The sequence below is a fragment of the Myotis nattereri genome (assembly GCF_964212035.1).
Source record: "Myotis nattereri genome assembly, chromosome: 17".
Taxonomy (NCBI): Eukaryota; Metazoa; Chordata; class Mammalia; order Chiroptera; family Vespertilionidae; genus Myotis; species Myotis nattereri.
The window spans coordinates 11,769,348-11,794,376 of NC_138092.1; the positions used below are offsets into that span (position 1 = coordinate 11,769,348).

A 25,029-nucleotide genomic window follows, 5' to 3' on the forward strand; every position below is an offset into this window, starting at 1 on the left:
TGTGTGAATGCTAATGTTGATGAACAACATACCCTAAAGTAAGAATTGACAGATTAAGCTCCAGTGTGTGGAAGCTTAGGTTCATGACAAACTTTGATTTGCATTCTTTATTGATTAAGGAATTAAAGTTACTTTTGGCATCCCTGTTCTCAAAAAGTGGTTCATCCAGCATAAAGTGGTTCATTTCTTAGTATCTAGTAGTTGTTCAAAATTCATTTATTTTCAGATAATCTCTCTAGTTTTTCATTATTGGCTTACTTGATTTTAAATTTCAAATAGTTTTATTGTATAGGTAAAATCTGAGGTTACCTTACATTTCTTTTGCTTATGTATATCAATTATATATCGGAGCACCACTTTGAAGTTGCAGTTTTGAATTTTTTAAAGTCCTAATTAATATTTGCATTTTAAAAGTTCATAAAAAATGTAAAAAACATTTACTATTTAAAGTATAGTTTTCTCTTGGTGAGTTGGGTCAAAACTATTATTTTTAAATTGTTTTAACTGTAAAGAATTTACTATAAATCTAGTTTTAAAAAGCACACTCTTAACAATTGTTTGTATTAAGTAGAAGTATTTGTTTATATGATTCTTGGATGATTTATACTTTAAACTATGAGTAATTCTTTTCATGTTGACATGTTGATAGGGAGCACCATACTTTTCGGTGAATATAGCCCTAGCTTCCTGAATATCCATCTGGGTGGTGTAGAGGGGGAAATATGAGTGAGAGGCTTAAGTACTGAGCTTAAAAAACAGTTAATCATTTTTCCCACCCTTGCATTGAAATAATGGGAGCAAAGGTAGTGGAAACCACAGCAGGCCACTTGTTACTGTTGACTTAAGTACAAACAGTGGTGGAAGTGTTTAGCCCTTTGGGACGTTTCGTGATTGAACAAGAACTCTGGAGTTATTTTGATAAGGGAGAATAGCAATGTGGCCAAAACTATGATCATCCCTGAGGTCTGAAACAGGCCAAGGATGAAGGGCTGAAGTGTTTGCTCTTCCAGATGAACAAAGATAAATTCAGCTAGGAAAATAAACTCAGTATTTTGGTCAATTTGCAACAAAATGGTGAAAGAATTAAACTGTATATTTTGGAACTTGGCATAGAGGTGTGGGAAAATAGTTCAGCATCTCCAATTCTGGCTCAATTTTGCTATAGAATTGGAAATAGAGCAGAAAATTAATGCATAAACATATTTAACAATACCGCACCAAATGTTGTAAATCCAAAACGAAAATTGAAACTCCGTGAGGAAGGAAAGCAAAACCTTTCCTCAGGAGTGCTTACTTATTAAATTTGCAGCCAGAGTTTTCTTAGCATTCATAGTGAATATGCCTAACTGTGAAAAATCACTATCTCATTGATATGAGGTGGCTGTTTTTCTCTGCAGTTTCCAGGCTTATGATTATGATATTCTTCTGTTTGAGGGAGAATTAATTTATGAATGCTTCTGATCTAAGAACCTATCTGTAAAGAAAGGCACACTGACTACAATATGTTGTATCTTTTAGTGAATTTTTCTTTGTAAAATTGATCCTTTTCTGAGATTAGTTCATGCTTTTCATTGGATGCTGTGTTATTTTAGACAGCTAACCAAAAACCTGAATTTTTCTATAGCTTCTCAAATTCTAGGAATTTTAATTAAAGCAGATATAGGACCACTTATTTTGGAGAAGCATTTATATGAAAACATCACTAAACAGTAAGCTGGTTGCTTTGCTTCATGTAATTGGATCAAGAAATGATTATACTACCTTCAGGATTAAGTCTAATTTTTTGTCACTGTAAATCACAGGACACTATTGCTTTACTGTGCTCGGTGCTTAACTATTCCAACAATAAAAACGTATCTATTGTTTTGTGAAAGTCTTCCCCATTTGGTCTCCTTATGGGGATTCATTAAATTGAATTTTATTCTGATTAAAAGATGCTGTAAATCTGACATCAAGGTAAATGTCTTGTGGTAATATATTTACAATATATTTATTTCACAAATATATGAAAGTTGAGTGTTTAGCTTTGTTTTGTTTGAGGTTTTTCTTATCATTCCTATTTCTAAGAGCCAATCTAATGGTTTGAGTAAGAGATTAGTCTGAGAAACTATCCTTACAAAACAGTATACTGATCATGTTACATTGAATTCGATCAAATTTTAGGGGATGTTTTGTTCTAGATGTTGACTGTTGCTAAATTACTCCTTGGCATAGATGGAGTTAGAAGTTAAAAGTTAGGAATATATAGCACATGAAAATATGCTAAAATTAGAAAGATGACAAAATGAGAAAGACAAGAATTATTAAAAATATGAGTGTACAATTTCTAAGTATCGGTCAAGCTTGATGGTGATAATCATACCTGCTATTTGTGCATTGTTTATTATAGGTAATCACTTTATATTCATGTTCTTATTTAATCTTAACTCTAAGAGGTAAATATTATTATAATAACCATTTCTTCAGAAGAGGAATCAATCTGAAAGATTAAATCACATGGCTAATATCTGAAGTTCTTAACCTAATACATCATGCTACCTACTAGACTAACTTTAAGTACTTAACTGTTTAAATATATATACACATATTTTAAACAAATAGTATAACATGCATCAGTGTTATTGATTAGTATATATTTATATTATTAGCTTATATTATTAGCATTATGTATTAGTATAACCATTTATATGATTAGCATTAGCATATGGAAAAGTTATAGGTAATAATTAAAGATTTTTTTAAGTTACATAGTGTTGTTTTGTCAACCTAGGGAGATTCTGTACAAGCAGGTGATGATTCCCCATTCTCTGATTCTGTTACCTTGGAACAAACTACAAGTAACATTGGTGGATCCAGTGGACGTGTTAGTCTATGGATGCAGTGGGTACTGCCCAAAATTACGATAAAACTCTTTGCTCCGGATCCTGAAAATAAAGGCACAGGTACAGGATTCCTTTTCTTCTGTACTGTAAAGATAAAATATTAAACACTATTTTTAGAAAAAAAATCATAGTAGTCTTCATTTTATTTGTCATTGCCATTTAAATTAAATAAATGTCATCAGATCTAATTCACATGATTTCTATTAGCAATACTAACATTGAATATTATACCTAAATTTTGTCTTGTTTGTATTAAAAATTCATCCTAAAAGCCACGAGGTAATTTCTTCTTGATCATATTGATGTATTAGGTTATTATCACTAAAAGCATTGCAAAAATCAATGATTGATATCAGATACGACACATAAAACACTAACTATGAACTCCCCTATTTTGAAATAGGTGTCCTATCTTAATTGTGAGGCCTATATTGATATAAATTTTACTTATTATTGCAGAATCTTGTGTAGTTAATGAATAGAAAGCCTCAGTCCCTTTGTAGATGCCAAGAATATACATACCATTGATTGTGGGTCAGTATTGAAATTAATGTTCACTTCTTATTGCAGAGCTTTGTATGGTCAGTGAACTAGAAGACCTCAGTGCCTCCATAGATGTCCAGGATGTATATACCAAAGTGAAATGTAAAGTAGAAAGTTTCAATATTGATCACTACAGAAGCAGGTAAGTAAAGAATAATGATTATGGGAAAGGCTATATTTTCTTTGAACAAAATATAATAAGAATTTTTACATTTATATTGGTTAGTTATTTTTTAGAAATACTATAATTATTCTCAAAGAGGTTTCTTAACAGATAAATTGGTTAATTTTATTTGGTATTCACTCATATGTGAAATATAATAATGTTTTGTTTCATAAAATGGCAAATTTGTTTATAAATATCCACATTGCCATATTAAATGACATAAGCTGCTTTTATTAATCATCTCTGACATTTGTTACATGGGTTGTTTATTTGCTAAGATGCTTGGGACACAGGTGATGGCTTTGGTTTTTGCTATATCCTGCCAACCACTCCCTATAACAGTATAATGTAGATTAAATGAAGCAACATCTCATGTCCCTTTTCACTCTGGAGACTATTCATATTTTCCTTCCCTAATACATTTCTATGAAAAGTATGATTATAAGCAAATATAATTTGTTTATAATGATAAATAACAGTAGTAAAAAATGAAATTTTAGGTATTTTCACAAATCTATATAGCAATTTTGTCATTTTTTTCCAAATTAAAATCCAAATCCAAATCGCATCATATTTTAAATTTCATTGTATTTTGTCATATAATAGCCTTATTTATTTTTTCTCAATTCATAATATTCATTCAAAAATTATTTCTTGAGTACCTGCAGAAGCACATATATTTGTATACCTTTATTGATGTATTATATACCCTAAAAAGGTCTTTTTTATTTAACAGGTTTCTAATTCTACGTTAAAACATTTGAATTTTATCCTTTATCACATATATCACATTGCTTATGTCACTAATTATCCAACTGCCACAGCTGAAAAATTGGGTCATAATTGTGAAGTTCAAAATATTTTGCTGTATATATTTTAAGATCTGTTATTATAGTATTATCTTGCCAAGCATATAATTGTTTTTATTGTATTAATAGTGAATCATTAATTGATTTTTGATTTAGCTCTTTTGTTCCTTTTAAATGGTATATCTCTATATCAAAATGATTCTTGCAAGTGATACATGAATAATATAGCTGAAATAATTTCTTGATGATGTAAATATTACAATCTATGTTCTATATCATCTATGACTTTTACTATGAAATTTAGGATAATTTTAGTAAGTCTTTAGATCATTTACTCATTTCGTTTAATCAAAATATTTATTGAATGTGTATTGTGTGTCACACACTATTAGACAGTGGATATATCGTGATTAACAAAATAGACATAAATCATGCCCTTGTGGACCTCATAGTCTCATGGGTAAGATAGAAATAAATACTTAACCAAATAATTTATCATTAAGACAAATGTTTCTGTGCAGAACTACCAGGGTGTGGTGCTAAGTAAATTGTCCTATTGATTGCATCATCAGATCCACATTTTAGTTCCGCTGCTTAGTAGTGTTGTTTACATCATTACTACTTGAAACAGTTATATATGCTCACTTTTTAAATTCAGAATAATTGAAGAGAACAGATAAGGTGAACTTATGTTTTCCAGGCCAGGGGAAGGTTGGCAGTCAGGACATTTTGAAGGAGTATTTCTACAGTGCAAAGAAAAACCTGTGGTGAGACTCATTTAGTAACTATGATTTTTTGAAAATATAAACTGTTTATCTTTGTTCTTTCATGCAGTAGGACAAATGGTTACAAGAATTAGAGCTCAGAATAATTTTTGACCTATTTTTCCAAAATTACATTGTAAAATAAAACTATTATTTTAGCTGCTTCTGTTTTGTAACCATTTTTCCTGAATAACAAGTAAATTTTTCCAAAGGTCAAAGGTAAGATTGCTTTTATTAATATATTTTAACATTAATGTGTTATTATATTGACTTTTTAGAAGTTTTTCTAATTCATAAGTGAGCCATGTGGATTTTTTTTTATCATAAACTAAAAGTAGTCATTTTACACTAAAAATACCTCATTTTTGTTTATTTCCATTAACAATGCTTTTGCAGAAGATGGTCCAGACACAAGTCATACCTAGCAGTGGTTCAAATCTAAACCTATAAAACTTGAGCAGAATTAAAAGTATTGAGGTGTTTGCTTATGGCTTTTATTGCTTTTTGTCTTTTCACCTTCTTTGCTCCTGTCCATCACCTCAAGCCTTGGGAAAGAGTGTTGGTCTCTGGGGCAATGTGGAGGTGTCTTCCTTTCCTGTACTGACAAGCTGAACAGACGCACCTTGTTGGTTCGACCCATCAGCAAGCAGGACCCTTTCAGTAATTGCTCTGGCTTCTTTCCTTCTGTAAGAAATCATTTTTAAATTATGCTACAGAACTCCTATGAACAGGAACCCAGAGAAGGGATTGAACTGTTCATAGAGTCAACTCTTGATTTTCCTTTTCCTCTGTACCATCTTACTTTGTAAATGAGCTATCATTACTTTTTAAATCATAGACTGGTTTTCCACTGTAATCTGATTTGTTTCTGGGTTACTTGCTTATGCTATGTATTCCCCTGGTTTTGTGAATACAAACTAATTTTACAATCACCATAAAAAGTTAAAAACAGATGTTAAATATGTTTTTTAAATTATGCATGTGTTGAGTGATCAAGAATTGACCATACTGCTTTTGTCATTCTTTTTATGAATTTTTACTCAGTTTGCTTCTCCCACCTTTTATTATGCCATTTCCTTTTCACAAATAATTCAAAGCACCTTATGTGGTACCCTGTAGAATCTCTGGAAAAGGCTGTATGTCCTTTGTTGACTGGATAGAAAATGAACACTAGACTGTACAACAATGGCTTTTAGAAGTCTGGAACCTGGTTTTTCTTAACAGTACAATGCATCTGAATATATTACTAAACTAATCATTTTAAGTGACTTTTTAAAAATCTTCACCCAAGAATATGTTATTGATTTTTAGAGAGGGGAAATGGGAGTGAGAGAAACATTGATATGAGAGCAACATTATTCAGGGAATCAAACCTGCAACCTGGGTACATGCCCTGACTGGGAATAGAATCCACAACCGTTTTGGTGTACAGGATGACGCTCCAACCAGCTGAGCCACCCAGCCAGGTCTAAGTGACATTTTTAAGTTAGTAAAAATACATGTATTTTAAATTTTTAAGAGCAGATTATCACAAATGGTAATAGTTACTGTCTTGAGAATTTATTAAATTATTGAAAACATTAGATATTTTCTTAGCGTGTGTAATGTAAACTACTTATCTACTTCTTTCCCCTTTTTTTGTAAATCAAAAGAAATTTAAAGCATATATCTTTAGAATTTTAAAACTTAAGTTGCCAAGTATTTTAAATAATTTTGTTCCTAGATTTAATCTTTAATATTTATTGGCATGGCAAATGCTCGTTTTCTGATTTGCGTTTTGAAATTTTTTCTAGCCTAGTCTGGAAAAAATAAGTCTCCTAATGTGACTTTGGTTGGAGAAAGTTCTGTTTAGATTTATTTTCTTCTCTTTGAAGGTTCATTAGTGTCCATGGAAACATTCTTAATAATTTTAACGTATATTCATGAAAAAAACAAAATTATTAATGTCCTTTAAAAATGTTCTTTATCAGCTGCACTATTTTTTATTTTATTAATATTTCCTAATTATTAGTGTTTCCTAAATTTTCATCTTAAATCATATAAAATATTGATTATTATGGTATGAAAGTAATTATATATTAACTCCAGCTAGTATTCACTCATTTTTTCTCCCCCCCTTATCTTTTTTTTTAAGCTTTTTATTTTTATATTTTTATTGATTTCTGAGAGGAAGGGAGAGGGAAAGAGAGATGGAAACATCAATGATGAGAGAGAATTATTGATCGGCTGCCTCCTGCACTCCCCCTACTGGGGATCGAGCCCGCAACCCAGGCATGTGCCCTTGACCGGAATCCAACCCGCGACCCTTCAGTCCGCATGCAGGTGGATGCTATCCACTGAGCCAAGCCGGCTAGGGCATCCCCCCTCTAATCTTAAGTGAGTTATGGATTCAGTAGTTTAACAAACAAGCTATCGCTTATGGGAATTTACCTTTTAAGAGTACCTATATTCAGTATTCAAAAAATATTTTTTTAAATCGAAATATTTAGACATTGAAATACCTTTTATATTAACTCCAGGATTCAAATATTGTCATTAATGAAGATTTGAGTTGGGTTATTTAGATCACTTGTTGATTCTATTCCCTCTCCAACATCCTATTTGGACACCCAGAGACAGACAAGTGTTGCTGGTCTCTTCTACCAGGGCCACCTACAGCCACCCTCCTCCACCTACTGCTGCCAGATATTCAGCAGCACGGTGATAAGAGTGGTAGTAATTTTTCCTGCTTTACTGGGTTTCCTTTTGTTTTGAATATAGAAAGCAAATGGAAAGAGAAATCTGAAGAGAGGCAATGAGAAAGTTAGGAACAGTAAAAATATGTTCTGAGGGCAGGACAGTTATATGAAAAATTATTATACTGCACACCCATTTAATGTCTACTTCCAAGTTTTCTTAGAGCTCATGAAATTAACTTTAAAAAAGTAGCATATAGTACAAAGGTAAATTTTATCTCACCTTTCTTCATCATAAAGTCCTGATTAAAAACAAAATCAACAATGATAGCTGAATTGCATACTTTTTTCCCTCCGTTGCCTGTCATTGAGTGGTAGGCAGTAACACAAGAAGAAGAAAGTGGAAGCAAAAGAGGTTCACTAGTGTTGGGGTAACATGGATTCAGACACAGTGCTGCATTGCTACTTCTCATGTTTTTCCTGTTTGGGAGGATATATGTCTTTCTTTTTCTTCTTCCTAGTTCACCTTCTCTCTTAACATTACTCTTTGGAATCTAATAACAAAAAAGCTATTAAGCCCTGGGAAGAGGGGTCAGGAATGTGAATTATAATAACTAATTTTATAAAGCTATTAAGTCTTGGGAAGAGGGGTCAGGAATGTGAATTATAATAACTCTAATTTTATATTGAGTGATTTTCAAAATAGGATTTTATGTACATTAATTTGTTCAGAGAAACTAGTGGAGAATTTTTTTTCATATATTACAAAGTATGCATTTTACTTTACTCATAAGTATGTTGTTTTACTATAATTTGTTTAAAATGTGCAATTTGAATATGATAATTGGGAAAATTTTGTCATAAATATTAAAGTTACAATGACATAATTTTCACTCTCAATCAAATGTTGTTTGTGTATTAGTGCAGTATAGAATGCAAAGAATGAGAATTGTAGAAGTGTTGATAGGTTTTGTAAATTATATGATAGCCACTAGAAACAGGCAAGTTTGAAGGGCAAATGTTTTGTTTTTGTGTTATCATTCCCAGTAAACATGTATTAAATGGTTAGTTTAGTTATTAAAGCATGATATCAATTAGGCTCTTCTTACGGGCTCAGTCTTTATATAAATAAGCCAAATTATCAATGGGAAAAAAGGTTCTTATAAATGTAAGTCAAGTGAAGTCAGTTATCTTTTCTATTCAGGTTGTTGATCCCAAATGGAAATAAATGACATGGTTATATAAATTTCACCTGTATAAACAACTCCTCTGTGGCCCATATCGTGACAGAATATGTATTTTCTTAATGATAAATTAACAAGAATGAAAAGATAAAACCTAGAGATGATCTTTTCCAAATTCTGAATGTTACAAAAATGTACAAGTCACAGAAAGAGACACAAAGAGGTTAATTACCTCTCTCAACACCTACAACTAGAACTCAGGATTCCTGACTTTCAGTTCAGTCATACCAATGGTCCCATCTTTTGCCCCATGTGCAGAATTGTTCTGTAATGTGCTCATTAAGAGGTATAGACATGATAAAAGGTTATATTACCAACTGAGTTGATTTTCTGCTTTCAAATAGATTTTTTTTTAATGAAATGTATATTGTGATTTCCTTTTTCTGGAACAGACAACTACAAAACTTCTAGATGGCTCTCATCAGCAGCATGGATTTCTTTCTTTGACATACACAAAAGCTGTAACAAAAAATGTCCGCCACAAGTTAATATCAAGAAATGAGCGAAGAAGTTTTCATAAGTTATCTGAAGGTTTAACGGATGGGTCCCCTCATTTTCTTCATGAAATTCTTCTCTCATCACAAGCGTTTGATATTGTCCTGTGTTTTCCTTTACTTAATGCCATTGCAAGTATATTTCAAGCAAAATTACCAAGGACCCAAAAAGAGAAAAGAAAATCTCCTGGTCAGCCCATGAGGACCCATACAGTAACTTCACGCAATTTACCTTTGATTTACATCAACACAAGCGTAATCAGAATTTTTGTTCCAAAAACAGAAGAAATGCAGCCAAGCATTGAAGGTATTGTCTTCTGAAATTCTTTTAATCTTATTTGAATAACTTTCTTCTAGAGACCTTAGTTTTATTGCTGCTTTCTTTTTTTAAAAAAGATGGCACCAGGTTATAGTTTGTAGTTTGGTGTGCTTCAGAAAGAGTAAATATGTTATAGTCATTCTGCAACTATATCTTTAGGAGATATGTCAGAATATTGGGTATGTTTTTGACTCTCTTAGTTACTATTGTAAGAAATATGAGGGTTTTTTTTTCAGGGCTTTTGTAAGTAACACTTAGACTTTCTGTCATTTGTTATAGTAAACTCAAATGTTGGGTTCTATGTACTTGATAACTAAAAATCAATTAAAAATAGCCAACACACCAAGACTCTTGTGGCTTCTTCCAGGCACCTTGGTGCCCTCTGAAATTGTTCGAGGTTTTACAATGAATTGATAATCCCACTGCCTCCATCCACAGAGTAACTTTTAAATTTTAATTTCCCCCATGATATAAAAGAATGAAGAACTTAAAGAATTTTCAGTGAAATTATAACACAGTGGTTAATGGTATGACCTTTGTAGTTACACAGACCTGAGTTATGAACTGTGAAATCTTGAGCGAGTTGACTAAATCCCTGGATTTAAAATGGTGATAGTAGCCCTAACCAGTTTGGCTCAGTGGATAGAACATCAACCTGCGGTCTCAAGGGTCCCAGGTTCGATTCTGGTCGAGGGCATGTACCTTGGTTGTGGGTACATCCCCAGTAGGGGGTGTGCAGGAGGCAGCTGATTGATGTTTCTCTCTCATCTATGTTTCTAATTCTCTATCCCTCTCCCTTCCTCTCTGTAAAAAATCAATAAAATATCTTTTTAAAAAATGGTGATAGTAGTACCTAATAGTCCTTATTGATAGCTTACTTTCAAAGATGACTACATGAGACCGTGCATGGTGCCATTCCATAGTAAGCTCTCAATAAAGGAAGTCTTAGAAGAAGGTGCTGCCCTTTCTTTTAAAGTAGAATTTCTGTAAGTCCCACATTTCACTACTGCTTATCCCTCATTGGCCAGAACTTGGTCATATGACTATGCCCTCTGTAAGAGAAGGGGAGACACAATCTTTCCTAGGTGGTAGTGTGCCCAGCTAATAAGTTAGAGTTCTGTGAATTAGAGAGAGAAGAGAGAACGAATATTTGAGGGATAGTTTATGCACAAGACAACAGCAAAGCTCTTTTTCTTCTTCTCTTAGTTATTAGGAGGAAGACCTTGAATTGTCAGTGATGTTAGATAACAAAAGAAAACACCTGGTTCTAGTCTCCTTGTCAGTCTGTCTCTTGTTCTGTCTCACATTAATAGGTGATTTTAATTAGGGAAGGTATTCTGCCTAAAATTCTCAATCATTAAGGTGTATTAAAAGTAATGGTTTCTTTAACATTTCTATAAATAAAAGAAAATATTTATAGAGGTTTTTTTAGTTCTTAATTACCAAGATGACTATCTAGAGATAAATTCAGTTTGTTCTTAATACAAATCAGTTCCTATTTTTTAATTCTAATTTTTTACTAGTGAGCATCATAAAATTGATTACTTTGAGAAATGAAATTACTACTGTCTGCATATTCTTTATATTCTAACTGCACTGTTCAGTTTTTTTTCCATCTGTTCACATAGTTTGTCGAAACACCTGAGCTAGTCTTTTTCTTTATAAAAGATTTTTTTTATTGGCTTTTAGGTAGAGAAGAAAGGAAAGGGAGGGAGTGGGGGACAGAGGGAGGGAGAGAGAGACATCAGTGTGAGCGAAAACATTGATTGGCTGCCTCCTGCATGCCCCCTGCCAAGGATAGAGCCTACAAGCGGGCATGTGCCATCACTGGGGATCAAATCTGCAACCTTTCAGGTGCTTGGGAATATGCCCAACCAACTGAGCCACACTGATCAGGGCTAAAGTGTTCGTCTTTATTGAGCAGCAAGTGACGTGAAAGACAAACCACTAACCAGAAAAGAGGCTGCATATTTATTGCAGAGGCAATGACCTTTATATTTTTTCTTTATTGTTATTCTTTATTATATGAATACCTAATGAATATTTAGATAATATAATTTATATTAAAGTTGCATAGGTAAAAAAGGAAATTAACATTTATGCACAATATAGTTTTCTGAGAACCAGTAGAGTCATAATAACATTTTCTTGTAACCATAAAGGGAACAGACATGGAAGGTGACTGAGATTTTCAAACCATTTTTGATTTTCCAACTGAGAATAAGGGAAAACACTAAGGAAACAGAAGTAGTTTGGCTTTGTTATTACAGAAAATGTATTATTATTTTGGGAACAGAGTCTGGAGTAGTACATTACATTTTAAAAACAGCATATTGCATAATCCCTTCATCCCTCTCAGCCAGAGCCCCACCCCGTCACCTCTGACAGTTTAAGCAAAGAAAAAAAAGAAAGACTCATGGACACAGCAGTATGATGATTGCTGGGGGTGGGGGGGCGGAGTGTGGGGGAAGCAAAAGGAGGTAAAGGGGGAATAAATGGTGATGGAAGGTGAATTGTACATCTGAAACCTGCATAATTTTATTAAGCAATGTCACCCCAATAAATTCAATAAAAATAAAATTAAAAATACCATATTGTAGTATCTATATCTTATTTTCATTAAAATATAATTTTAGATATTTTGTATCTAGATAAAATTAAAAAAATAGTCTCATGATATCTCATAAAAAATCTAAATGTTTTTTAACAAGAGTATTGTTTTCCACAAATATTTCTCTGGCTGGTATACAAGCATTCATTTTTCTAACTAGAGTGAGTTCCTGTAATTTTCATTAACAATAGATACGTTAGTAAGCTTTTGTGATTTTCTGAAAATTCCTTGTAATATATACTTGATATTCTCCATTTTATAATTTTCTAATTGTTTTTATTTGAATGTAAATGCAAAATTTCATTGAAACATCAGAAATAAATTGATATTGGAGGTGAGAGGTTTGGATGAGGTGGAGAAAAATACAGAGAGAATGCTCTATGAAAAAATCGGGAACGGTCATGCGGACATATCAGGAAGTAAAGCAACACATCTGAGTAATGCTTTTGTGGTAACATAGAAGTGTTCAGGAATTACAGATGGTCCTCAAATATACTATTAAATGGTAATCACCTAACTAAACCTAAGATGAGTCCTTTTTCCTGTAATATCCCCTATACTGATTTAAGGTTTTACATCTTAATTACACAACATAAAATATCAATATTGGTCACAAATACAAACAAAAAGAAGATGAACCAAATGCATATGCTTCATCTAATTTATTGTTTTGAAATTGGGCCTAGCATATAAAGCAGTATCAGTATATTGCTTTTTCTAGAGGAGTCAGTCTGGCTAAGACTTTCATTTTTCATGGAATTTTTTTAAAAACTGAATTTATTGGGATGATATTGGTTAATAAAATGATACAGCTTTCAGGTGTACAATTTTATAATACATCATCTGTATATTGTATTGTGTGTTCACCACCAAGTCAAGTCTCTTTGACTTGGCTAAGACTTTTAAGTAGGTGTTCAATAGTGTTTATACTGATAAGTAGTCCTGAATTAGACATAGCTGTTTCTCAGTGTAAGCATTTGAGCTGCACTTAAAATTTGCTCATTTTTCTTAAAATATTTTATCTATTTGATGTATTGAATGCTTCTGAATCTCTTTGGTATTTGTTAGTACAGGGGACATTTTCATAGTGAATTGCTCCTTGCTTTTTATGACTGAATGGTATTCCGTTATATCATACTAGAGGTCAGGTGCACGAATTCATGCACCAGTGGGGTCCCTCGGGCTGGCCTGTGGGATCAGGCCGAAACTGGCTCTCCAACGTCCTTGAGGGGTCTCAGATTGCAAGAGGGTGCAGGCCAGGCCAAGGGACCCCACCAGTGCACAGTCGGGGCTGGGGAAGGACATGGGAGGTTGGCCAGCCGGGGAGGGACCACAGGAGGGCTCCAGGGCATGTCTGGCCCATCTTGCTCAGTTCTGATCAGCCAGATCCCAGCAGCAAGCTAACCTACCGGTCGGAGCATCTTCCCCTGGTGGTCAGTGCATGTCATAGCTACTGGTCAACCGGTCGACTGTCTGCCTCCTGGTGGTTAGTGCATGTCATAGCGAGCAGTTGAGTGGCCTTAGCATATTATGCTTTGATTGGTTGAACAGACAACCAGACAACCAGACACCTAGCATATTAGGCTTTTATTATATAGGATACTACATTTTGTTTATCCATTCACCTGTCAGACACTTGGGCTGCTTCCACCTTTGGGTTAGCTCCTGTGGTGAAAACTGGCATACAACGGTACGGTTAAGCCCATTTTCAGTTCTTTTGGATATACACACACACACACACACACACACACGCACATACATGTATATACATACACATACATACATATATACATACATACACATACATACACCTATGGGTGGAATTGCTGGATCATGCTAATTCTGTGTTTAGGATTCTGTGTTGTTGAGGAACCACTGATCTGTTTGGAAGCCATTTTGACTGGGGCAGGATTTGTGATAATTTCTGAACTAAACTAATGTTCAGGCATAATTCAGTTAACAAGAAGAGCAATGGGGTTTCCTGTGTGCTGAGCACCTCTGCAAGGAGCATAGGTCAGAAGTTCATTGGTTAACCCTGGCTTTAGTTTTCTGTCACTGAGCAGTGGTTTATTGAAACAGGTTCTGTGCTTCATTGATTTGTGTACATTGCAGAAGGAATAAGAGGCTATTTGAGAGAAGGGAGATAAAAATAAAAGCTTTATTTCCTTTTTGTGTGCATGCACTTTTTTTCTTGTTTTTGGCTTATTGTGTTATAGCCATTAACTAATACTATATATACATAGTTTTGTTATTGTTTTAAATTTCCCATTTGGCTGCTATAACTAGGAAAATCCCCAATTGATTGTAATTGCAAAAGTATTTCCAGACTTTTGCTATCATTTTTTTAAAGCTCTCCCCTCCTTTTTTTTTTTTTTTTTTTTTTTTTTTTTTAGTGCTGATTTTGATGGGATTTTTAGGTCTAATTCTAAAATGAAAATGCGTAAGTAGCTTCTAAGTAGGTACCTTGATAATCAACATATTATATCAGAGGAAGTCATTATATAGCCATCTTCAGAAAATACGGTCTGCCACACTCTCTATGGACATTTGGTAAATTTTACTCTTTTGCTTACGTGAATACTTTTTGCAATAAACACATTTTTAGTGGTATTTTTTTATGACTTGGGTGAGTATATCTATTAGAATAAAATTCTAGGAAAAATGATTGCTAGATCACAGGGCATGTGCTTTTAAAATATAAAGAGATGTAAAATTGCCCTCTTAACTGGCTGTACCAGTTTATACTGTTTTCTCAATCTCATCCTAACAAAGGTTTATCAAAGATTTTGGTCTTTTGTCAGTCAAAGAGTACACTCTTTTTCTAGGAGTTTCTCATTTTTTCCCTTATCAATTATAAGAGCTCTTTATGTTAAGTCTTTTATCTGGTCTACATTGTATTGCATACATCTTTCATTGTTGTTTTTTGCCTTCTGCCTATATGTGTCTGTGTGTGTCTGTCTATACTTATGTGTATATCTATATTTATTATATCTACATGAGTACATCTTACTTTAAAATATCTATCTGAGATGTTATGAATTGCCAGAATATGTGCCTATCCATAAAATTCTAATCTAATAAAAGACAAACATGCAAATTGACCATACCTTTGCTATGCCTTAGGCCACGCCCACCAGCCAATCAGAGCGACTATATGCAAATTAACCCAACCAAGATGGCGGCCGGCAGCCACGGAGCTGGAGCGAGCAGGAGGCTTGGTTGCTTCAGTGATGGAGGAAGCCAAGCTTTCCGCCCGTCGTGGCTGGCTCTGAGCTCCACTGAAGGCAACAAAGTTTCAATTATAGACAGTAAATAAATCTCAGAATAAAAAAAATAAAAAAAGGGAGAGGCTGGGAGCTTCTGTCACCGGGGGGGACTTGGCCAGCCTGAAAATGGCCCTTAACCCCTCACCCAGACTGTCCAGGCACCCCAGTAGGGACCCCCCATCCTAAAGGTGGTGTGGCCAGCCTGAAAACAGCCATCAGTCCCTCACCCAGGCTGGCCAAACCTCCATGGGGTGAGGGTACCCATTGCGGGGGGGGCTTGACCAGCCTGCAAACAACCATCAGCCCCTCACCCAGGCTGGCCAGACACCCCAGTGGGGATACCCACCCTGAAGGGGGTGTGACCACCTGCAAACAGCAATCAGCCCCTCACCGAGGCTAGCCAGGTACCCCAGTTGGGACCCCCCATCCTGAAGGGGGTGTGACCAACTGCAAACAGCCATCATCCCCTCACCCAGGCTGGCCAGGCACCCCCGCGGGACCCCCAACCTGATCCGGGACACCCTTCAGGGCAAACCAGCCGGCCCCCACCCATGCACCAGGCCTCTATCCTATATAATAAAAGGGTAATATGCAAACTGACCCTAACAGCAGAACGACTGGGAATGACTGGTCACTATGACACACACTGACCACCAGGGGGCAGACGCTCAATGCAGGAGCTGTCCCCTGGTGGTCAGTGCACTCCCACAGGGGGAGCTCTGCTCAGCCACAGGCCAGGCTGATGGCTGCCAGTACAGTGGCGGTGGTGGGAGCCTCTCCCGCCTCCTCAGCAGCGCTAAGGATGTCCTACTGCAGCTAGGCCTGCTCCCTGCTGGCAAGTGGACATCTCCCGAGGGCTCCCGGGCTGCCAGAGGGATGTCTGATTGCCAGCTTAGGGCCAATCCCCTGGGGAGCAGGCCTAAGCCAGCAGGTGGTCATCCCCGGAGGGGTCCCAGACTACGAGAGGGCACAGGCCGGGCTGAGGGACCCCACCCCCCCCCACCCCCGAGTGCACAAATTTTTGTGCACTGGGCCTCTAGTACAAATACAAACATGCATACCTAAAATTCAAAGGTTTTGGCATATTACATTATGTTCAATTTCTGACACTTAATTTTTCATCATTGCTACTGTTAATTCAAATTATCACAGTTCACTCATGAAAATTTTTTTATTGCAGTAAAATGCATATAACATAAAATTTACCACTTAAACCATTTATAGATACATTTTTAAATATTTATTTTATATGGAATGTTAAATGTAAAAGACAGAATGTGACTAAGTAAGGAAAACATGATTGAAGTAGTATTTTCATTAGAAATAAATGTGATTACTTAAATGACTCCAATAAGACTTAAGAGTCAAGAGCATAGTATTTATTTTACTCCAGAAAGTTTTTAAAAAGCTTTCTTGAATAATATTTTCATCACACTAATTAAACTGAAAGTATATGTGTAAATTATGTCTTAATAGCATAGCTAAATGGTACTATAGCATACTTCTCAGCAGAAACTATATTAAAAATATATCTCTAAGCAAGTTTTGATTGATAAAGTAAATACAACTGTATTTCTCATTAATATACCTAGAAGTCATTAGGTTACACATTTATTGAACCTTATTTCTGTCTTCAACTGCAAATATGGCAAAAACTGATAAAAGCTTTTGTTGGTAACTCTAGGATTGACACAACAGTTACGGCTTTATAGTAGTATAACATTGCACAGTGGCAAGTTAAAATACTCTTGAGACTTAAGATGTTTTATTATACTGAGTTTATGTTGAGAATCTTAAAGGAAAGTTGGTCTCCAAACTACGCTTCTTTCATCTTGGATTTAAGAAAACTTAGTTATAATCAACAATCTTACTGTTACCTGACAATTGCATGAGAAGTCCACTCTTTACTTAAGCTTTTGGTTATTTACATATACAAGCTCATAATTTTAGAGTTGTTCACAGCCTTTTCATTTTTAATACACACTCTCTTACCCCAAGAACAGATAACATCTTTTAGACTTACATTTCATATTCCACTGAATATAAAAGTTTTTAAAGTTCATGGGTAAAATTCAGTTAATAATTATAAGAAATATATTTAACATTCTAAACTTTTATTTAAAATAATAATATTGAAAGTCTGGGTTTCAACTGGAATATTGTTTGCATTGTGTGCAGTTATTATCAAGATTCTGAATCTACAGGTGTTTGGCTTCCAGCTTTAAGCTATTTATTTCAGAAGAGTGGACTGTTTTTTGGATCTAGTGTGTCTTCTAGAGTGAGTAGTTCCTCATGAGGCTCAATTTTTGAAATACAGTTAAAGCAATAAAGGAAGGCATTCATTTTCATGTTGAAAATGCTTCTAGAGGGAACATTTCCTCATATGGTCCAACTATTAAATGCAGGTGAAGTAAACCCAAAAAGGGAAGCTTGTTTTTTCCAGCTATAAAGTAACTGAAGAAATGACTCAGGGCACTTTCTTGTATAAAAACATATTTTTGTTATTTTTTTCTTACATCTCAAAGTTACATTTTGATTAGCTAATTACTTTCTATAATAAAATTGAATAGTTTGGTTTAGTTTGTGAATGATCTGTATTAAGTGCTTTTTTTTATAACCTCATAGTCAGTATAATCTAGTGAGAACACTTTTGGCTCTAGCAGAAACAGAGTCCTGTTCTTGGATCTGGCTTTGTATGTAACACCAAGTACGTCATTTTCCTTCCATATGTACCTCATTTACTGCAGTGTTTCTAGTACACTTCAGACCTTCACGTGGTGGGCAGTGTCTGTAGCCTGGAGAACAGTTAGCAAGTACACTAATTGCACTTTTGTGGCCTGGTCTATTCTCCAGGCTTACTATTTATTGATTTAATTGATGCCTGCTGCTTAATCAGAGGTTTTACCCACATGGAACTATTTGATAAGTTTGGCGTAAAATGCAAGATTCGTGAAATGTAAACAATGTCCAGAATATAAGGATCTATAATCAAGACAGACCTCTAGTCATTTGAAAATAGTGCAGCTGCATGAGAAGTAGTTTTCTGTTTGATCTTTCCTCCGTGGACATTTAAAAGTACTGTCTTTATTGTGGTATACACATGCTAATATTTATTATGATAGCTCATCTCTTATTCCCTATTTTGCTCTTCTTCCCCCACTTCCATGTTGCCACTCCCTTTATGTACACCTTAATCTGTTTCCTTTTCCATCACTGAATATTTTTCTTCTTATTTTTTCTGATTTTTTTAATTCTGATTTTCTTTTTTAGACTAATCTAAGTCAGACCATACTGAGTGTACTGCTGAAGCAGCTGGAAATAATCTCTTGGCTTTTGCATTCTTTGGGCAACACAGTTTGGGAAATATGGATTGTATGCCTTTGCTGGCATGTTCTGTTCAGAATATTCCTGAGGTCTTGCAGCCAGTCCTTTTCTGTTGCATTTGTGGCAGATGATAATTTCGTGAGAGAAATTATGAGTTTTAGTATATGTTTTCTTCAAAACCCAGGAAATTGTATACTGTTAACAATTTTTAAACATTTTAAAACAATTTTTAAACATCTACTACAGTTGAATAATCTGTTGAGAAGAGGGAGTAAAAATTAATATACATTAGTAGGATTAAGAGCTGTGATCCATTCCAGATAGTCCCTAAGAGAAGACATTGAATTAGCTGATGATATTTAGAAAAATCGTTGAACTTTATAGGATGAAAGCATATGGTAAAATATTGTTTTAGAAGGAGAGCATCAGAATTGATTTATCTTTTCACCTCTTATAGTTTTCTGAGATTTTCTTACCTTTGCTTTAGTTTCCACTAGGAGGTAGAACTTTTACACAGGTGTGGAAATGCTATTTGTCATGCAATTTCACAGTAGAAATTAAAAAATTTTAAAGTATCTAGAATAATAAGTTGAAATGGTTGATTTCTTCCTTCAGCATTGCAGCCATTGTATTTCTTTGGGATTTTCTGACATTTTACAGCTGATCTTTTGGTATACCTTGTGTGTGTGTGTAGATACTATTAATCATGTAAATTTAAATGCTTCGAGCATTTGTTACTGTGTGGTATCTTTTAATATGTTTGTAGACAATAACAGTGTTAAAAAGCCCAGGGCTGACCATCACTTGGGAGTAGTAAGATGCAGATTTAGTATAAGATTATGAAATTTAGGTAAACACTGTTTCAGTACTGCTTGTATATGTTTAATATCATGTCTTAATGTTGGGGTGGATTTGTTTTTTTCTGTCATTATTGTGTGTAACAGAAAACTACTTAATTGGATATAGAAGAAATAGTTAAGAAACATCAGATGTTTTTAAACCTAATTTTTTCTGTCCTCATTTGTTGGCCTTATTTTAATGTTTCTACACCTTTACTCAGAGATTCCTCCCTGTTAGAGATACATGGGTAGGGCCACATCTGTCACAGTGTTTCAACTTCAAACACGCTCTGTTGCTTTTCTAAGAGAATGCATTCCGTTCATGCAGCACCCATGAAGGCTCTTTCCAAGTTTGTCATTAAAAACAAACAAATTGTTTTCACCAAAAAATAAAAAGATTTGTCCATATGTGCAGATCCATTGTATGCCCCATAAATCTACTTATTTTGTTACAGTTAATCAGGCAGCAAAAGAAGACACCATGGTTTTGAAGATTGGCTCTGTTGCTATGGCTCCCCAGGCTGACAATCCCCTTGGCAGATCTGTCCTCAGGAAAGACATTTACCAGTAAGTTTATTTTCTTATGTTCAGTCTTGTAGCATTTTCATCCTGCGAAGAAGTACACTGATCAATAAAACTTGCTTGGTGTGGCCTGTAGAAATACTTTTCATTTGGGATCTTTTGATATTTAAAACCAGGTTTTTCTGATTTTCTTCAGTTGTGGGTTTTTAAATTCATTCAGACAAATCAAGTATTTCTGTGAAGTGTTGATGAATAACAGAATGTAAGTACCAAGTCACTATAAAATTGAAGAAGCGCAGTTTGGAAAATTCAGGCAGACTTTAAATTTGACTAAGTTTCTGATCATATAAGAAAATGAGGTCTCCTCAAGAACAAACCCTATTGTAGTCATATTGTATAATATTGAAGAAGCATTTTTTAACTATAAGCAATTATTTGAAATGTAGGACTGTGGATGTCATATGGATCAAAGCTGTAAAAACGAAGTTCTAAAGAGAAATTTCACAGTAAACACTTTCTGTGAAAATGCTATGCTCTGGATTTTGTCGCCGAGTATTTGCAGACCACACCAAGCATATATGGACAACTAAACTGGTGAACATATGTAATCAACATGATAAAAATAATATATCATTTGGACTGAGGTTGGCACTGCTGCCAGACATAAAAGTGCAATAGCAAATAAACCAAGCAAGACAAGTCACAGAAATGCAGATGAACAAGTGTCTTAGTCTTCCTGCGGGTCTGTTTTTCAGATGTCTGCCTCTTTTAAAAAATAAATTCCTACTGTTCTCCTAAACGGTACCGCTAGGAAAAGATGCTCATGTTTGTAATGCGTTTACCACCTACCTACAGGGTGATAGCCACTTTAAGTGGGGGGTTTTATTTCCTCAAATTTGTCTGTTATTAGAGTTGATATTTTTTCCTTCGAATGGCATATCATTTTTTTCTTGCATTAATTTTTATGTTAGCTTACAGTATTCATTCCTTAAATAAGTTTTTATTTTGCTAGCTTATGTAAAACCTTATGATGTCATAACTAAAAGAGGCTTTAGGAATTATCTAATTCAAACTTATTTAATAGATTAGGAAATGGAAGACACAAAAGAATAGTTGTCTCTAGTCAAATATTGATAGAGCCAACATCACAGCTCATATATTTAGAGTCCCTCTGTATCTAGGAAAATGAGTAAGTAGAATCCTTTCTGGATGAGAATAATTGGATTTTCTAATATTTAGAAATTCTTTCAGGTGTATTTATCTTTTCTTTTCACTTTGGAAGTAAGTGGTTCTCAAAACAAGCCCTACTTTACTTTTGGTGAAATATGTTTCCCATTAAAAGACCCTTTCACCATCAATAAAGTGAACTCCCGAGATACTTCCTTTCCTCCTCTGCTCTCTTCTCGCTGCCCTCAGCCTTCCTCTGTGATGTGGCTTTCATATTCCTTTGTCCGTCTTGGACTCTTTCTCAGTCTCTCTCCAGTTTACTTTCCCTACTTTCTTCATACCCAGTTTTTCCTTACCTTTCTGTATGTTTCTTCATTCTTTACCTTTCACTTTCTGTGTTTTTCTTCTTTTTCTTTACTTTTCCCCTTCTTTCTCTTTTTCATTGCCTTTCCTGTTTTGCTATTTTGCTGGATATGTTTTATAGAATATAGAAATATAAGGCCAAAAAAATAAATTGTCCAAAAAGTGTATTATCTCTTTAGAACTTCAGTGTCTCACACAAAAGACATAAAAATGTACATAAAAGTACATACTAGGTATTTAATGTTTATAAAATAAATTTTCTTTCATTCTTTTTTTTATAATTGACAAAACAAGAGATAGAGAATTTTTACATATTTGCCAAAGGCATATACTTAACTAATGACAGAGTATTTCAGAATCTATTTCTTATAATTTCTTTCAGAATTCTTTTTTAATTCATTTTTCTATTATTTAGTCCCTCCCCCTACTTATAAAATTTAGTTATTTTACTCTCTTGCTCCTTTTCCCTATGATTTTACTTCCCTTTCTTTTAATCTGCTCTTGGTGTTTTTTCTTTCTGTCTTGGTTTTTCTAACTTCCTCAACCTGTTAATGTCATCTGTCAAAACCCACAGCTAACATAGTTGATGGTGAAAGACTGGATACCTTCCCCTTAAGATCAGGAACAAGACAGGAATATCTGCTCTCCCCACTTCTATTTAGCATTATACTGGAGATTCCAGCCATGGCATTTAGGCAAGAAATGAAATAAAAGGCACCCAGATTGTAAGGAAGATATACAACTATGTCTTTTTGCAGAGATGTGGTTTTACATATAGAAAAGTTTAAAGAATTCACAGAAAAAAATTGGGAAAATAAACAAGTTCAACAAAGTTGAAGGATAAATCAAGTGTAAAAAGTAAGTTCAGAATAACAATGAGCTATGAACAATCCAAAAGTGAAATTAATGAAATAGTTTTATTTATGATAGCATAAAAAAGAAATACCTGTGAATAAATTTACCAAAAGTATTGTGAAAATTATACTCTAAAAACTACAAAAGGTTGTTCCAGGAAACTAAAAAATGTCTTAAATGTGTGTGTGTGTGTGTGTGTGTGTGTGTGTTAAGGATTATTTCTACTATTTGAGAAGACATAGTTGAGAAGACAGTGTCGGTAGGTGTCTTCTAAATCATGTACAGACTCATCACAATGTCAATCAAAATTCCAGCCTAGCTTCTTTGCAGAAATTGACAAGCTGATCCTAGAATTCAGATGGAAATTATTCATATGGAAATTCAGGGGACCCAGAATAGCAAAAACAATCTTGGAAAAGAAGAACAAAGTTGGAGGACTCATACTTCCTGATTTCAAAACTTAAGACAAAACAAAAGTAATTAAGATATTGGAAAACTGGCATGAGGATAGACACATAGGACAATGAATAGAATCAATCCAATTAACCATCACATTTATAATCAATTGGTTTTTGATAAAGGAGGCAAGATAATTCATTGATAAAGAATAGTCTTAAAAAAAATAATAGTCTTCAATAAATGGTGCTCAGACTATTGCATAGATGATACCATACACAAAAATGAACTAAAAGTGGATCAGAGCTCTAATATGAGAGCTACAATTCTGAAACTTATAGAATAAAACATAGGAGTAAATCTTTGTTACCTTGGGTTAAATTATGGTTTCTTAAAAATGACACCAAAGCACAGGAGAAAATAGGAAAAATAGATAAATTGGACTTCATCAAAATTATAAACTTTCATGCTGCAAACGACTCTATTAAGAAAGTGACAATGCACAGAATATGAGAAAATATTCACAAATCATGTATCTAATAAGAAACATGTCATCAGAATATAAGCACTTTTCAACTCAATAATAGAAGAGTGACCCAATTTTTAAAATGGGCAAGAATTTGAATAGATATATATCCAAAGAAGATAGAAACATGGCCAGTAAGCGTGTGTGAAGATGTTCAACCCAATTAGTCAGTAGGGAAATGCAAGTCAAAATTACACCCAGTAGAGTGCCTATAATAAAAAAAGATAACAGATGTGGAGAAATTGGAACCCTCAGACATTTCTAGTGAGAAGGTAAAACGGTGCAGCTGCTGTGGAAAACTGTTTGGCAATTCTTCACAAGTTTAAACGTAGAGTTACCATATGATGCAGCAATTCTACTCCTAGGTATGTACCCAAGAGAATTGAAAACATATGTCTACATAAAAGCATGCACAGCAATGTTTATAAAGCAGCACTATTAATAATAACCAAAAGTAGAAACTACCCAAAGGTTAATCAACTGACGAAGGGCTAAACAAAATGTGGTATATTCATACATTAGAATAATATTCTGACATAAAAAGGAATGGATTATATGTTATAACATGGATCAACCTTGGAAACATGCAAACTGAAAGAAGCCAGACACAAAAAGCCACATATTATATGGTTCTATTTATGCGAACGGTCCGCAATAGACAAATCCATAGAGACAGAAAGTAGAATAGTGATTGCTAGGAGGAGAGAGAGGAATGACTGCTAATAGGGATAGGATTTCTTTTGGGGGTGATAAAACTATTCTGGAATTAGGTAGTCGTGATGTAAACTGGGATGCACACTGAGTGCTTATCAATAAATGATGTATAGTGAGTACAATGAGAGTATGCCAAAAACACTGAATTATTCATCTCAAAAAGGTAAATTTTATGGGGTATCAATGATATTTCAGTACAGCTGATTAAAAAACATACATATCAAAACTGATGTTACAAAAAGTTCTAGAGAAATTAAATTCCAGAGAGAGAAATGCCTTTCTTCTTCTTCTTCTTTTTTTTTTTTTTTTTTTTTTAGTGAAGACTGGGTGCTCTTTTTTAAGTCTGGAATTTCTTGCCTTGTCTGGCTATAAACTGAGGGACTTTGTTGTGGAAAGAAGAAGGCAAATGACATTTCTCCGTCATGAGGTCTGGAGTGACATAATGGAATCTAGGGGGAAGCCAAACACAGTCAGCCCTCCACAGTGCTTTATCTGAATGTTGGGGGGAGAGAGGACTCTAGCAAAAAGAATATGAGTTTCTCAAAGTTTC

General features: G+C 34.3%; 1 protein-coding gene across 1 annotated transcript in view; it reads left to right on the top strand.

Annotated features, from left to right (window-relative positions):
* The window catches only part of VPS13B (vacuolar protein sorting 13 homolog B), a 610,900-nt gene that overhangs the window by 300,396 nt on the left and 285,475 nt on the right, over nucleotides 1-25,029 (top strand). The window contains exons 26-30 of the mRNA XM_081111114.1: nucleotides 2,771-2,942; nucleotides 3,453-3,567; nucleotides 5,709-5,850; nucleotides 9,476-9,884; nucleotides 20,392-20,503. Coding sequence (XP_080967240.1) covers nucleotides 2,771-2,942; nucleotides 3,453-3,567; nucleotides 5,709-5,850; nucleotides 9,476-9,884; nucleotides 20,392-20,503 — 950 coding nt within the window. The remainder of the gene's footprint in view (nucleotides 1-2,770; nucleotides 2,943-3,452; nucleotides 3,568-5,708; nucleotides 5,851-9,475; nucleotides 9,885-20,391; nucleotides 20,504-25,029) is intronic.